A 13,968-nucleotide genomic window follows, 5' to 3' on the forward strand; every position below is an offset into this window, starting at 1 on the left:
TACAGACCCAAGGGCACCCTTACAGGTTTCATCATAAGATGCAAGCGGGCAGGAATCCAAAACATGCACCCCCTCACCTTTTTTTTTTTTTTTTTTTTATTTTTTAAGATGGCCCATTTATTTCAAAGCAAATCTTACTATAATTGACTTTGATGAAGAGAGAACAGGCTACTTCTTTTTGAAATTTAATTTTATTTCTTTTTAAGATGGCCCATTTATTTCAAAGCCAATCTTACTATAATTAATTTCGATGAAGAGAGAACAGGCTACTTCTTTTTGACTGTTTGATGCTGCCAACACCGGCTCTCATGCACCTGATAGTAAAGTCAGTTGGGAGTTCTGCTAAATAATAAAAAAATCCCCCAAAATAATAAAAAAAAATGGTGGAAAAGGGGTAGTGCAGCACATTTAGTAAATGCCATGCTCACCTGGAGACTCTGCCCGACATTCTCGCTGTCAGGCTCTCAGTGCCACCCCGGTACCTCCGTCCCCAGCTTCAGTCACGTCACAGCAACTCCAGGTTGTTCTTCAGGGGTCAGGAGAGCAGGATGGGGAGAGGATTAAGGGTTTCTCGGTCATTGGTATTCCTGGGAAATTCACTTTTCCTTCATTTTAAATGACTGGCTGAGTATTCTGTCATTCAAGATAGGAATTAACCAGAGATGATTCAGCAAAGGCGGTGTTATGGTCTGAGGAACCCACCATAATTGATTGTCATTCAGACAATTATTGTCTCACCCCATGACCCCACCCAGGAAGGGGAATTGGGAAAAAACAAGGAAACCCGAGGGTTGAAATAGAAACCGTTTTAGTAGAATAAGACTAAATCATTAACATTAATGATACTAAAGAACCAATATTGATCCGGATACCAACATAAAATACACAAGGATTACACTCAGCCCATTCTATCACAGGAAGCTGTGTTATATAAAATACACAAGGATTGTACTCAGCCCATTCTATCATGGAAGCTGTGCCATCCCAGCAGGGGACAGCAAATGGGGGACACTTCCTCCCAGCTGGGGACAGCAAATGGGGGACACTGTGAGTGCTGTGGCTTTGGGAGGAAGGGAAGGGCTCAGGGGTCTGGTACCAGGGCAAAGAGTTCTCAGGATGCCAGCCATCATAGAAGAAAGGAAACTCCTCAGCTTTTCAGGATGGCAGCCATCATAGAAGAAAGGAAACTCCTCAGCAAACTTTCTAATTTATACTGAATGTGATGTTTATGGTATGAAATAATCCTGTTGGGTCAAGTGACTGGGTCTTGGTCCCTCGTCTTCCCCGCTCCTGACGAGCTCAGAAACACAGAGACCTTGACACCCATGCACCATACCTGGCTATGAAGTAAATATTTTCACAAATTCAGACACCAGAGTCTTCTAAAAGTGCAAATTTCCCAAGTATTGGAAGAGAAATTAGTCCTGTGTGGCTCAAACCGTATTGGAACAGAAATTAGTCCTGTGTGGCTCAAACCAGGACAGGTGGAAAACAATACGTGTAGCCAACACCCGTACGGAGCAGGATTGTGTCCCTCAGGGGGTGTCCCTGGAGGGGCAGCAGCTTTTCCACGCCTGCCTTCGGGCTCTGGAAATACCCTCCTGAGCTACAAGGAGCTGCCTTCAGCAAGTGCTTTCAATAGGTGCCAGCCTGCGTGAGGCCCGTTTTGCAGCTGGGAGGCTGCACAGAGCCCAGCCAGCCCCAGGACGTCACTGGAAATGCCAGCAGAGATTCCTTCCCTCTGGGTGTCACTTCACAGCCCTCTCTCACTGCCACCACCATCCAGCCGCATGGACGAGAGGTCTCCTTCAGGTGGGCAGAGCCAGCAGAGAGGGGGGAAAAAAACCCAACCCTCAAACTCAAAACAGCGTTCTTCTGCGAGCCATAGAATAATGCCAACTCCTGGTGTTATCTACAACTTTAAATTTAAGGTTACGGGTCAGATTTCTGTGGATTTGCATATAAAACCAGCCTGCCACTTAACCACTTAAAAATTAACATTACTATTATTTTAAAGTGACATGTGGCTCTGTTGTTTTTTTTTATTGAGACGTTAGGAAACAACAATAGCTGTGAAAGTAGGACTTAGAAAACAGAAGACCATTAGAATTATATATTCTGGTAGCAGTGAAAATACTCACCGCGAGGGGGACAAGGGCTATGACTTCCAAAAAATCTATAAAAGCAGCGAGTCAATGATCAGGTGGGGAAAATGTTAGTGCTGGGTTACAAGGTAAGGATGATGATTGTGCTGTGTCCTACGGGATGAATTGGGTAACAAGAATCTATGATCAATTGCAAAATAGAGGAGCTGCCCCCCCTGAGTGAATGATCAAATGTCCCAAAGACAAAACCCATCAATTTTTGGCCCAAGAGTGAGCAAAGCCATAGCAAGCATTACACAGATCAGTCCAGTTTTGCTGATTGCAGGTGGGAAAGCCCCTGGAGTGAGAGATGAAGGTGGGAAAGGTCAGAGAGCAGGAGGCAGTGCTGCCCCTCCCTTAATTCTTGTATGGACTCCCACATTACTCCCATCAAAGTCAGAGCTTAGCTGATTTTTTAGATCATTAAGCCATATTTTAGAGGTGAGATAGGATTAAAGGGAAAGATATCACTTTTGTTAGGGTTCCTCATCTATTCTCACTACCTTTGGAAAGCTGTCTTTTAAATTATTTGTTTAGAAAGCTGGAAAAAAATGACATGGGTGGACCTATTTAATCTTTCACATTCTTTAATGACTATGTACTTTAGATCCTTTATTGGATCAGCTTTGGGGAGACTACGCATAAAATCCCATGTATTTTAATGCTTCTTAGCTATAGCGTTATGCTGAAGACATGAGACGAGACCAAAAAAACCCCAAGAAAACCCTAATGCACATCACTACCAGGACACATCCAGGGTTTGTGTGTCAGCCTCTTGCCTTCCTAAGCTGAAAGTTGCTTCCTTCCTAAGCAGTTTGATGAAACAGTTAAGTGTCCATCTGGGAGAAGGGCTCACAAGGGCATCGCACTGTTGTTACCCTACCAAGGTGCCTTCTGGTCATCCCCAGGGTCCAAAAGCTCAAGGTATGCACAGTCAATAAACACATTCTTTTCATCATTCAGTACAATTAACAGTCTCTGTGAGCAGTGATGACTGTAATCATATTTAAAGACATAAATCATCTCTAAAAGGTGCTTTGCCTTTTTGTTTTTAATACACTACTAAGTGTGGAACTAGAAGAGGAGAATAGATAAGAGAGCAGTGAGACAGGATATAGAACACAAATTATTTGAGAGTTCCTGTGTGGCGAAAGGGCTGTGATATTTACCAAAAAGCCAGCTTAATTGGAACTGAAGCCTTGCTGTGCGTATGTGCACATGTACACACGCGTGCATCCACACACATACAGAAACCTGCAAGACACTGGTTTGAGAGAACACAGAAGTCCCACCTGCATGTGAAATTCAGAGTTTTTCTTTCCCCACATGAGGTGAGACTAAGAGAAGAGTAATGGAGAAGACTCCTTTAGGGTCTGGACATACAGTCAACAGTCAGTAATTCCTAGTTTTATAACTTTGGTATCACTTCCCATTCTTCTGGAATCTGAAAAAAAATCCTGAACGTGCCTCTGAATCATCAGGTGGGTGCTTCAGATGCTTCAAAACAACTCAGAGCCATCACAGGAAAGCACTGACAAGCACTGGTCCAAGTATTGTGACAGTCTTTCACAAAATTGTCACCCACACATACAGAAACTAGAAACGGTCTTTTGTCCCTTCAAGTATTTTTATGGATCTTACCTTAAGCAACCTTAAGAGATTATATAATGATTTGTAGTATAATTATTGAAAACGAGTGAGAATAAGTTTGTGGCAAAGCCAGTTTATTAGGTTTCAGGGATTGTGTCTTTCTTGCCCTCCCCCCGACACATACAAAATAACCCAACTTTACAGTTTGGTAAAGTGAAAATACATATACAAAGTATTCAGTACTTTTGACATCAATTTCGTGGGCGGCACATTACCACTGAAGCACACTGAATCCTGCCTTAATGACCACGTTACCTTTATGGCAGAACCATTACAACATGCTTTGTGCTGAAGACAAAATTACATAGTTAAACATTGTTTCCACACAATTTTAATGACATGAGGGCCCTTATTTACACGTTGTGAATAACTCACATAAAGTTTAACAGATTTGTAGATGTTTGATATCAAATTTAACAGTAACATGGTAGCTACATGATTTCCTTACCTTAACCCCCAACCTGATGACTGACTTTGGAATTCTTCAATCTGTTTTATTTATTAAAAAAGAAAAGAAAACAAAACAAACAATGTTTGCTGACATAGTTATTATACAAATAGTTAAGATGGATCCTTTTGAGTAAAAGGATTAAGGACATGAGTGAGAAACAAATTGTCCAAGAGGACTGTAAACCATATTTATTTACAATAGTATACACATAAATTTAAGATCAATCCTTTTCTTAAAAAAATCATTAAGGACACTAGTGTTTAAAAGCTGATTGTTTCTGAAAGGACTGTAAACCAAATTCTAGTTGTGTAAGGTTCAGAGTGAATACAAAAGTTCCCTTTTACAAATGTTTCCTAAACAAAATAACTGTCACAGTTGTAGCAGCTTTACCCAGGAAAAAAAAAGTTACCTTTTGTTTAGATTCTTTTTAAACATCTTCATCATATTAGACCAAATTAAATGCTCCTTCTAAATCTAGAAAAAAGTCAATGCGTTTTTCTTTTGTCAGTAAAACTTGCAGTGGAATTGCAAATTATTAATCATAATAGTTTATATAATATTAGTTATCTTGTTGCAATAATTTGTTTCTAATGTGATCAGTAGGGCCTCTGAACTGGCCCTTCTGTTTAGTTTCCAGTCAGCATCAAACACTACACATCGCAAATCAAAAAATCTTCATTTTTACTTCAATTCCTTTAAAAACTAAGTCAAGAAGCATTGTTTGACATGGCATATGAAGTCATAGATTGCGTTCTACGGCTTACGTTTTGCTTTATGCCATTATGTGCAACCTAGCACCATTGTTATTATGAAACTTGACCTTCAGACTGAAATGAGACGGTTGCAGTTATGAGAACACAGCAGAAGGTGGTTCTAGAGGAGCTATTTCCTTCACCTGACCCAGTACATTAGTAACTCACATTAGTAACGCCAAGGATGCTCAGCACACAGCTGTGACATTACACGAGCAAGTTTTTGCTCAAAAATCTGTAACAGATGATGCTTCAAGATCTAATTTATTTTGGATTCAGAAGTATCTTAAGTAAGTACCATATTCCTAACTTTTTGTCCTAAGCATTTCCATCCCTAAAATATATTATCAAGTTGGTCGTAAAAAGCTTTTTCAAGATATTTTGAGAAGCGTTCATTATCACTAAAATACTCTGAAACCCCAGTCTTTGAAAACCAGCATGCTTTTGCCAGCTTCACTCAATCTTTTATTTACTTAAGTGTTTTTACTTACCCTGGGATACTCAACTCAAACACAGCATCTTTAGAAATAAGTCTTCATTGAAGTTTTAGTAAGGTCAGAGAAGTTATGGACAGTTAATAGCCCCAAATTTACTCCAAACCCTGTGCTACAGTACTTTCCATAAAAAGGAATGCATAGTTTAGATTTACATGCTAATTATGAAAAATTAATGAAGTTTTAAGTATCAAATAATTGTCTAGAGGTAGGGACAAGTTTGTCAATTCTCTTACCATTGCCATGAATAAACAGACAAAGTTTACAGTGGAATGACGGGCCAAAAGCTAGCAGTTTGCACCTATGCTGACAGCCCAAGCTTTATCTGACAGCCCTGGGTTTTGTTTTTAAAATAAAAAGGTACTTGCTTAGCAGTTTGCTAGAAGTCACCAAATATTCCTTCATATACCGAAAACCTCCACACTCACTGGCCCAAAAATAAAGCTATCTGGCTGCCACAAAGCACTTTTTCTCCTCCTTGCAATGCAAGTAGCAACCAAAAATGTTAGTAAACCGGCTTACTATTTATAACCTTACCACAAGTGATGACAACAACCTCAGGCAGCAAGAGCTCAAGTAGAATTGCTTTGTCAAAACTTCACTTGAACGTCTACTTTCCCATATATTTATAGTGAAACTTCAGTAATTCAGAAAGTACAATTACAAAGTGCAAGAACATGAAATGGGCACATCTACACTAGAAGAAAATAAAAAAAAAACCCAACACATTAAAGTGCCAAAGAGACTCGCTACAATCGCTACCAAAACCTGGGACTTTGCCAAGATCATAATTTTGAAGCATTTGCAAACAAGACAAGGTGATAACCAATTTAACACCAGCAGGTCATGGCAGGTTTTGGTTCAGGCTTTATACGTATTTCATCGCGATCTGGGGGTTGACTAAGCATTAATGGCTTGTGACTTTTAAGCTTGTGAGCCAGTGTCATAAATATGGCCTCCACATGGTCATTGTCATTGGGGTTTTTGGCAGAGGTTTCAAACAAGGGCATACTGTGAGTATCGGCAAACTTCTGGGCCAAGTCCGTAGGTACCTGAATAGCGCTCCTCAGGTCGCATTTATTGCCAACCAGAATCCGTGGTATATCATTGGCAAGGAGGTGCTGTTTGCATTCCTCTATCCAGGACGGCAGACTGTGGAAACTGGCAATGTTTGTCATGTCGTACACAAACACAACAGCGTGTACGTTCCTGTAATAGTGCTGCACCATGCTCTTTCGGAAGCGCTCCTGGCCCGCCGTATCCCACAGCTGGATCTGAAAAGGGAAAGACAACACGAGAAAAAAATACCATTTTATTACTCACGTTGGAAATTCGTACAAGATCAACTGTAGCTAGGGGAGTCACACCATCACAGAAATCTACTCTTCTGAATTCATCCCACTGGAAAGATTGCGCTGAAGAAAACTGCTTTTACAAAATTTCAGAAACTTCTGCTTTCAAAGCTTTTTTTTTTTCTACAAAAACAAATCCTGAAGTTCTGGCAATAGCACTTTCATTTCAAAAAACAACACGTATTTCACAGCACAAGTCTCGGCTGACATGATTCGTTTATTGCCAAAAATAATGTCATCTTCCTCAAAGTTTTGTTTTTAGCATGAAGTTAACTGCCTATTGTGGTACTATATAAAGTAGGAAGAAATCAAACCATGCATGAATACCACCACCACCACAAAACCAGGACAAAAACCCCTTTCTCTGCAGTGTATCTATTGAAATCAAACCCTCCTGTGACGAACCTCTAATTTAAGCTTATTTAAAGCTTAAACTAGGACCATACTGTGGTTTGTAGTATCAAAGCATGCATAAAAGGAAAAAAAAATTAAAAATGCATAAACCTCTTGTTAGCTTAACATGCTACTATTGTTTCCAGATAGGCATCATTCTATCCCAAATAGACTGAACTTGTTTGAAGCCTAGTCAGTGTCATGGACAAAAAAACCCCCAACTTTCAGAAGAGCTGAAATACTTTCAAATTTCTCAGGTTCAGATTAGAACAAAACAAAACAAGCCTTGAAGCACAAGCAGATATAAGCAACAACTAATTAAAATGTTAAATGCATCGGTTACCCTGGTACAATGGAAGCTTGGAGTACTCAGAGGTGTAGGGTACACTACAGAGTTGTGCACTTATTGGACACAGTGATATTTTAACAAACCTGCTCTGTGGGAGACATGGGATTGCAACGTACAACAGTCAGAGCCAATTCACCCACACGCTGGAGTCACTGTACACTGTAACAAGCAAACCAGTGTGTGGCTCTACGGTACATGCCTTAGTGACGGTGTTAACACTGCAAGACAACATTAGACTTCTTGGGTCAAAGCTGAGTGCTGGTTTCCTCTCTGTCCTGTACAGCTCATCCCTGACAGCTGAGGCACTCTGAGCAGTACTTCAGCTCTTAGCTTTTGAGCAGAAAATGTCAGACAGAAATGCTTCCTCCCTGAGAACGAAAAGAGGGAATTTCTTTTCAGATTCAGAATTCAAAGAATATTAAATGTTCTGTAAACGATGAAGGTAAATTTAAAATTCAATCTGTTCCCATGAAAGGTACAGCCAGTACCTTCCCTTGATGAAATTGTTCTCCCATTACCATAGTTCTGCATTCCTTTGATCCAAACGTTCCAGTAAAACTTATTTCGAAATTGCAAGTGTCTTGAAAGTTGCCCTGTTTACCATTTTTACCAGTGACTTTGATAGTAAAAAGAACAAAACTCAAGTGCCAAGGAAATTTGCTGATGGCAAGAAGCTAAGATGCACGACTGACAGAGGAGGAGGATTCCAGTATTACATACTTTTTTTTTTGAAAGCCAGAACAGCAGAAATAGGGTGAAACTGAATAGAAGCAGATGCAAAGTCTTGATAACAGCAACTAATAAATCAGTGTTTTCCTGTAAATGCAGGATTCGTCAGTTTGGAAATTATTAAAACGGATGACAATCCAGATACACGAGTCAATCACAGGACATTATGAATCACTAGCGTGATAGAGTGAAGGAAAAAAAAAAGAGTAAGTGATTTTTCAGGATGGCGTGATTTTTTCTGCAATATTATTTTCAACCCTGGTCACCCATCCTCGAGAAAAGCTCAGATTGGAGCAGGTGGAAATGACGGTTACTGGTTTGATCATAGGAACCTAGAATTGACATGAGATCATCAGAACAGCTTGGCTTCTGTAGTTATCTGCAGCTTCTGATCCACAGACTTAAAAACATCCATGTACTCCTTTTTAAGGTGTCATTAAGATTACTAAGAAAAGCAAGGCAAGTCGCCCTAGCCTCTGATCACAGAAAAAATTAGTCAGTTGCAATCCATCTCCTTTTAGAACAAATACCAGCAGTTTGATAATGGTATTACACTCTAAACACGACTGACTGCATCTCCATTGTCTGTTAAGGGAGTCTAGACAACCAGATTAAATACAGGCACCTAAGTTTGAGCAAGATTCATTCACCTACTCAGATGAGAGCTACTTCTAGTTCTATGCACTTATAAAACATTATGAAGTGAAGAGACTCATGGAAAATTTCCACTAATTTGGAATTTGACAAATTAAAGAGAGAATAAAGAAGCACAGACTGAAGTAATCCTTATGTTTGGACAACATATGTTAAGGAATCACTATATATCATCTTGGAAAATGCTATATCAAATTAATTTAAAGAGGGACCTCATTTTGACAGATAGCTGGGAGCTTACACTTCTCTCCCCACCTCATTTGGAGAACAGAAATCAGTCACGCTTCAGTCAAGCACATATCCGCAAGTGTATTGCCAGCCTTGGGTAGAGAAGAGGAAATTAAATTAAACAATTACATATCTTCCAAGATAAGCTTAAACTACAGTTCCTCCTACATTTTATTTACATGCAGCTTTTAAGCTTGAAGGGTATTATCTCAAATTAAAAACTCTTGGCATGGAATCATTTGCACTGAGAGGCAAATCCTTCCTCAAGACTGTAAATTTCTCACTTTGGAAGGCTTTTTTCGCCTTCTTTCCAGGTGAACTCGGGGAGACAATTCCATTTCCAGCCCCTGAAAAATATTTGCTCTACTGAAAAACAACAGTGAAAATGTTCACGCTAATAGATGTGCATTGGTGAATTAAGATTACTGTTTCATTGTTAGATCAATACATTCTTCAAGGGAGCACATTTTTTTTTATATAATAGGCCTTTAAAATGTGTGATTTGAAAATTTGGTTAAACATCATAATTCAACTAATAAAACTGCGGGCAGAATCACTTTGTCACACTCCCTAGGAAAGACAAATTGTTCTTAAATATATCCACTCCGCTATCACCTCCCACCCTCCGACTCCTTTTTGTGGATCCAAAAGGCTGTTTTCTAAACAAGGACACCCTCAGCATGCATGGTTTATAACAAGCTGGTAAAAACATAGCTGGCCTTTAATAGAGATAAAATGGTTAACTATGTCTGCTTTTGCAAGACGTGGGGAAAAAAATAAATTGAAAAGCTGAAAAGTGTAGAACACAATGTTTGGATTTTCTTCTTTGAATTTAACTTGCATCCTTTGCTCTTTTAATGTAGGTCAGTGAAGAGTGACATCATTGTTTTCTTTGATTTGCAATGCTAAGATCAATTTAGGAAGAGGAAGATTTAGAATGCAAAAAATTCATTTGCTGAAAACTTTCATTTATTCATCACATCTAAGCATCAGTGTTTCATATGAGGTTGTTAGCCTACTGCACAAGCTACGAAGGAATACACTTGTCCCTATGTCTTGGAATTCTACACAATTCCTGTGTGGAAGACCCCCGGCGAGAAGAACTGTGCTTGTGTTCCTGCCAATGACACAGCGTTTTTCCAGCTGCAAGGGAAATGCTCAGTACTGTAGCAGCACAAGAATGACCATCCAGCTGGCTGGGGGAAGGGAGAAGAGAGAAAAGAAAACACTATTTTATAATCTCCTTCAACGCAAGAGGAAAAATTCCTCTGCTCAGCAAACCCTTGAGGGCACAGCAAGAACAGCACTAATTCAGTTCATCTGAGCTCCTCTTTCCTGGCTCAACAGGCACTGCTGGAGGTCACTGCTACAAGCAAGAACAGTAAAGATGCATGAGAGGAGGCAGCAAAAACCAAAAATTGGTGCATACTTGACAACACACAGCATCCCCAAAGAGCTATAGTCCTGGTCACAATGTTAAAGTTTACTCCTTTTAAAGCTGAAACAGAACTTCCCGGAAAACAATGTGTCTCAAAAAAGAGTCTCCTTCAGTTCTCTGCTTCCCTCAACCTGGACTGGTACATTCAACAGGTAATATCCTCATGAACATAGCAAAACAACCTACCACAAAACGTATAACCAAATGGCACAATAACCTATGTGAAGCATCTCCGAACTGTGGATTAGGCTATATTCTTCTTCACTTCCCTCCAACAAAGGCTGGGCATAATCTGGAGGTGGTGACAATGCCAGTAAGTAAAATAGGACAAGAAGATATCCCTCAGGAGATTCCCTCCTCTGTGACGGACAGCTATAGACCAGGGAGTACAGAATCTCAGCCACCAGCCAAAGAAGGGCTATTCAGTGGTTTTATAAAGAAAAACAGTAACAAAGACTCTTACTCATTTTTCTTTTTTTTAGTTAAAAGAAAGATATGAGGTGGAAAAAAAAAAACCACCACAAAAGAAGAAAAGCAAATATACCTAACATGCCCTCCACAATTTGTTTAATCAGTAAGTAAGCAAGGAAAAACTAGAGTCTTCAGTTATATGATTGTAAGCTGTAATTACAAAGCCTGGTGATAATAAATGCAAAAGCACAATTCCAAGACTACTGTTACTCCCTTTTTCTACACAATATTAAACTTTGCTGATTGAAACAAACTGTAATACAGAAGTAGAAGGGGATGCTGTTTAAAACCATGTTACTCTTAGTAAACAAACTGCATTTGTGAGCAGCTAGCAGTCTAATCTGCAATTGACTGTTAAGATCACCACTAGCATTTATGCATCTACCGGGCAGACTAGCTATATTTCATATACTTTTAAAATTTGCATTACAGTGCAAAGAAGGCAAAGGAACATTTTCCCTCCCATTCAATTTTCCACTAAATTTAGTTTTGTAAGACTAAGTTTTAGTTAAACCTATAATCAGAGTAAAAAACAGTTGTCAAATGTAAGCTCGGTATCCAGCCCGTCAGGCTCACTGTCCAGTTCTGTACCACACTTGCCTAAACATGCAGCAATCTTAACAAAATCCTGAAAAAATAATCATCTAAAGTTGTAACATGCTGCTATCACTGCTGTAGCACTTCATTCCTCAACAATGGTCAATTTCTTAAAGGGACATTTTTAAAGCAAAACGCTCTTAGCAGTGGTATCTGCATAGCTTTACGGACTTGAACTTTAAGCCAATTAAGTGTGATTCTTGAGAAACACAGAAACAGAATTTCAACAAACTGCTGAAACCAGGCACTGCCAACACTAAAATACTGGTAAGTAAGAGATCTACCTAGAAGGCCATTCTTAAGGAGACGTTATTGATTAACACCTGCCAAAAGCCGTGCAAAGGTTTGGCCTATGGCAGAAATTTTTCATCATCATAGAAACCTACAGAGTACTTACATTTCCAATAGGAGCAAGGCAAAATAGTTTTAAACAGAGCTGCACAGCAGATAGAGCTGAAGCCACTGGCTATGCCACACAACCACATTGAACTTCTGGGGTACAGAGACATGACACCAGAGCCTACGAACCCCACCACGCAGCCCCACACCTGCCAGCAGCACGGATGTCCACTCCTCATGCCAACCCCACACAGCTGCCTGGGCCTTTGGATGTAACTGGAAGAGGTTGCCCAGAGAAGATCTGAAGGCCCCATCCCTGGAGGTGTTCAGGACCACGGTGGATGGGGCTTTGAGCAACCTGGTCTAGAAGGAGGTGGGCAGGGGGGTTGGAACTGGATGATCTTTAAGGTCCCTTCCAACCCAAACCATACTATGATTCTAAGTATAAGCACAGGGTCAGCACATAACACATTACCCTACTCCACCACCAACTACTTGTAGCTTGGAGCCCCTCTCCCACCCACTTAGACACAGGCAAAAAGAATTTCTCTTCCATTAACCAGTATAGATTTTTTTTCATAAACCTTCACCAAATCCTAGCAGTCCTGCCATCCTATGGCCAGGACGCCCAGTTTAACTGGGGTGTATAAAAGACAATTTTGCTTGAACTTGTCAGCTCTCAACTTCCCTTGGTACCGCTACTCTTTGGTTGATTTTTATTTTTTCCACTCCTTTATGAAGGCTGAAGGTGGGGATTTAAAGCTCCTTCAGCAGCCTGCAGGGTACTTCCATCCTGATGTGAGCCTGCTGCCACACAGGGAGGGGAGAGAAATAAGATAAATAAGCCCCCTCCAGCCCCGGGGGTCTGCACTCAGAGTGACAACTGGCACTCAGGTAGACCACTTGGCCACAGGATCCAGGCACCGCGGGGGTTCCCCAGCCCGTCACCACCCCGCTTCCCCCGGTGTCCCCGCTGCTGCCTAGGGCCACGCCGGAGCCCCGTACCACCGCGGGCTGCTCCCTCCTGTCAGCAGCCGGGCCAGGGCCCGGCGGGCAGGCAAGGCCCAACGCGGGGCCAGCACCGAGGCGGCGGCGGGCAGCGCTGCCGGTGCCGGCGGCCCGGCCCGGGGAAGGCCCCGTGGGTACCTTGATGCGCTCGCCGTCGATGGTGACGGCGCGCTCGCGGAAGTCCACGCCGATGGTGGCCTCGGTGCGCTGAGGGAAGCGTCCGGCGCAGAAGCGGTAGGTGAGGCACGTCTTCCCCACGTTGGAGTCCCCGATGACGATGATCTTGAAGATGCGGGAGCGGGCGGGGGGCAGCCCGCCGGCGGGGAGCGCCCCGCTGCCCGTCAGGCTCAGCTCCAGCGAGGACTCCAGGTCGGCCGCCGCCGCCATCATCGCTCCCGGGCGGACCGCCTCAAGGAGAGGGGGAGGCGGCCGCCCCGCTCTCCTCCTCCTCCTCCCACACTGACCGTTAACGGCCGCCGCCGCGGGGAGGGGGACAACTAACAGCCGCCCGCCGCGCGCGCTGCCGCCACACGTCACGGGCGCCCCCGGCCCCGGCTGCCACTGGGAAGGGGCAGGGCGGGGAGATCTCGCGAGAGCGCGCGAGACGAGGCGAGGCGGGGCGGGGCCAGGGCCGGGGCCTGAGGCGGCGGGCGGGGAGGGAGAGGTGGAAGAGGAAGGGGCGGCTTCGTCTGTCCTCGTACGGCGGCAACGCGGGGCCTCGCAGCCGCTGTGGGGCAAGGCGGCGTGGGCTGAGGCGGCGGGGGTGCTGTGGGGCAGCGGGGTCTCGGCCAGCCTCTCCCGCAGCTCCGGTGATGTGTCCGGTTCTGGGCTCCTCACGACGCTGAGGCGCGGGAGCGGGTCCGGAGAACAACCAACGAAGCTGGTGAGGGGTCTGGAGAGCAAGTCTTATGAGGAGAGG

General features: G+C 42.7%; 1 protein-coding gene across 1 annotated transcript; it reads right to left on the reverse strand.

The window, feature by feature from the left end:
• Window positions 1-3,851: 3,851 nt before the first annotated feature.
• On the reverse strand, window positions 3,852-13,613 carry RAB33B (RAB33B, member RAS oncogene family). The gene is made up of 2 exons (XM_014950062.1): window positions 13,188-13,613; window positions 3,852-6,765 (listed from the first exon to the last, which is right to left on the reverse strand). The coding sequence occupies exons 1-2, from the start codon at window positions 13,437-13,439 to the stop codon at window positions 6,322-6,324; spliced, it is 696 nt and encodes a 231-aa protein (XP_014805548.1). The 5' UTR covers window positions 13,440-13,613; the 3' UTR covers window positions 3,852-6,321.
• Between the last annotated feature and the right edge of the window lie 355 nt (window positions 13,614-13,968).

Source organism: Calidris pugnax, unplaced genomic scaffold (assembly GCF_001431845.1).
Source record: "Calidris pugnax isolate Ruff unplaced genomic scaffold, ASM143184v1 scaffold42, whole genome shotgun sequence".
NCBI classification, from domain to species: Eukaryota; Metazoa; Chordata; class Aves; order Charadriiformes; family Scolopacidae; genus Calidris; species Calidris pugnax.

What these genes read in the sequence shown, in the direction of transcription:
- RAB33B (XM_014950062.1), bottom strand. Translation starts at nt 13,439, where the DNA reads ATGATGGCGGCGGCGGCCGACCTGGAGTCCTCGCTGGAGCTGAGCCTG. An exon ending in TCGACGGCGAGCGCATCAAG is followed by an intron (nt 6,766 to 13,187) that starts GTACCCACGGGG and finishes TTCCCTTTTCAG; the next exon opens with ATCCAGCTGTGGGATACGGC.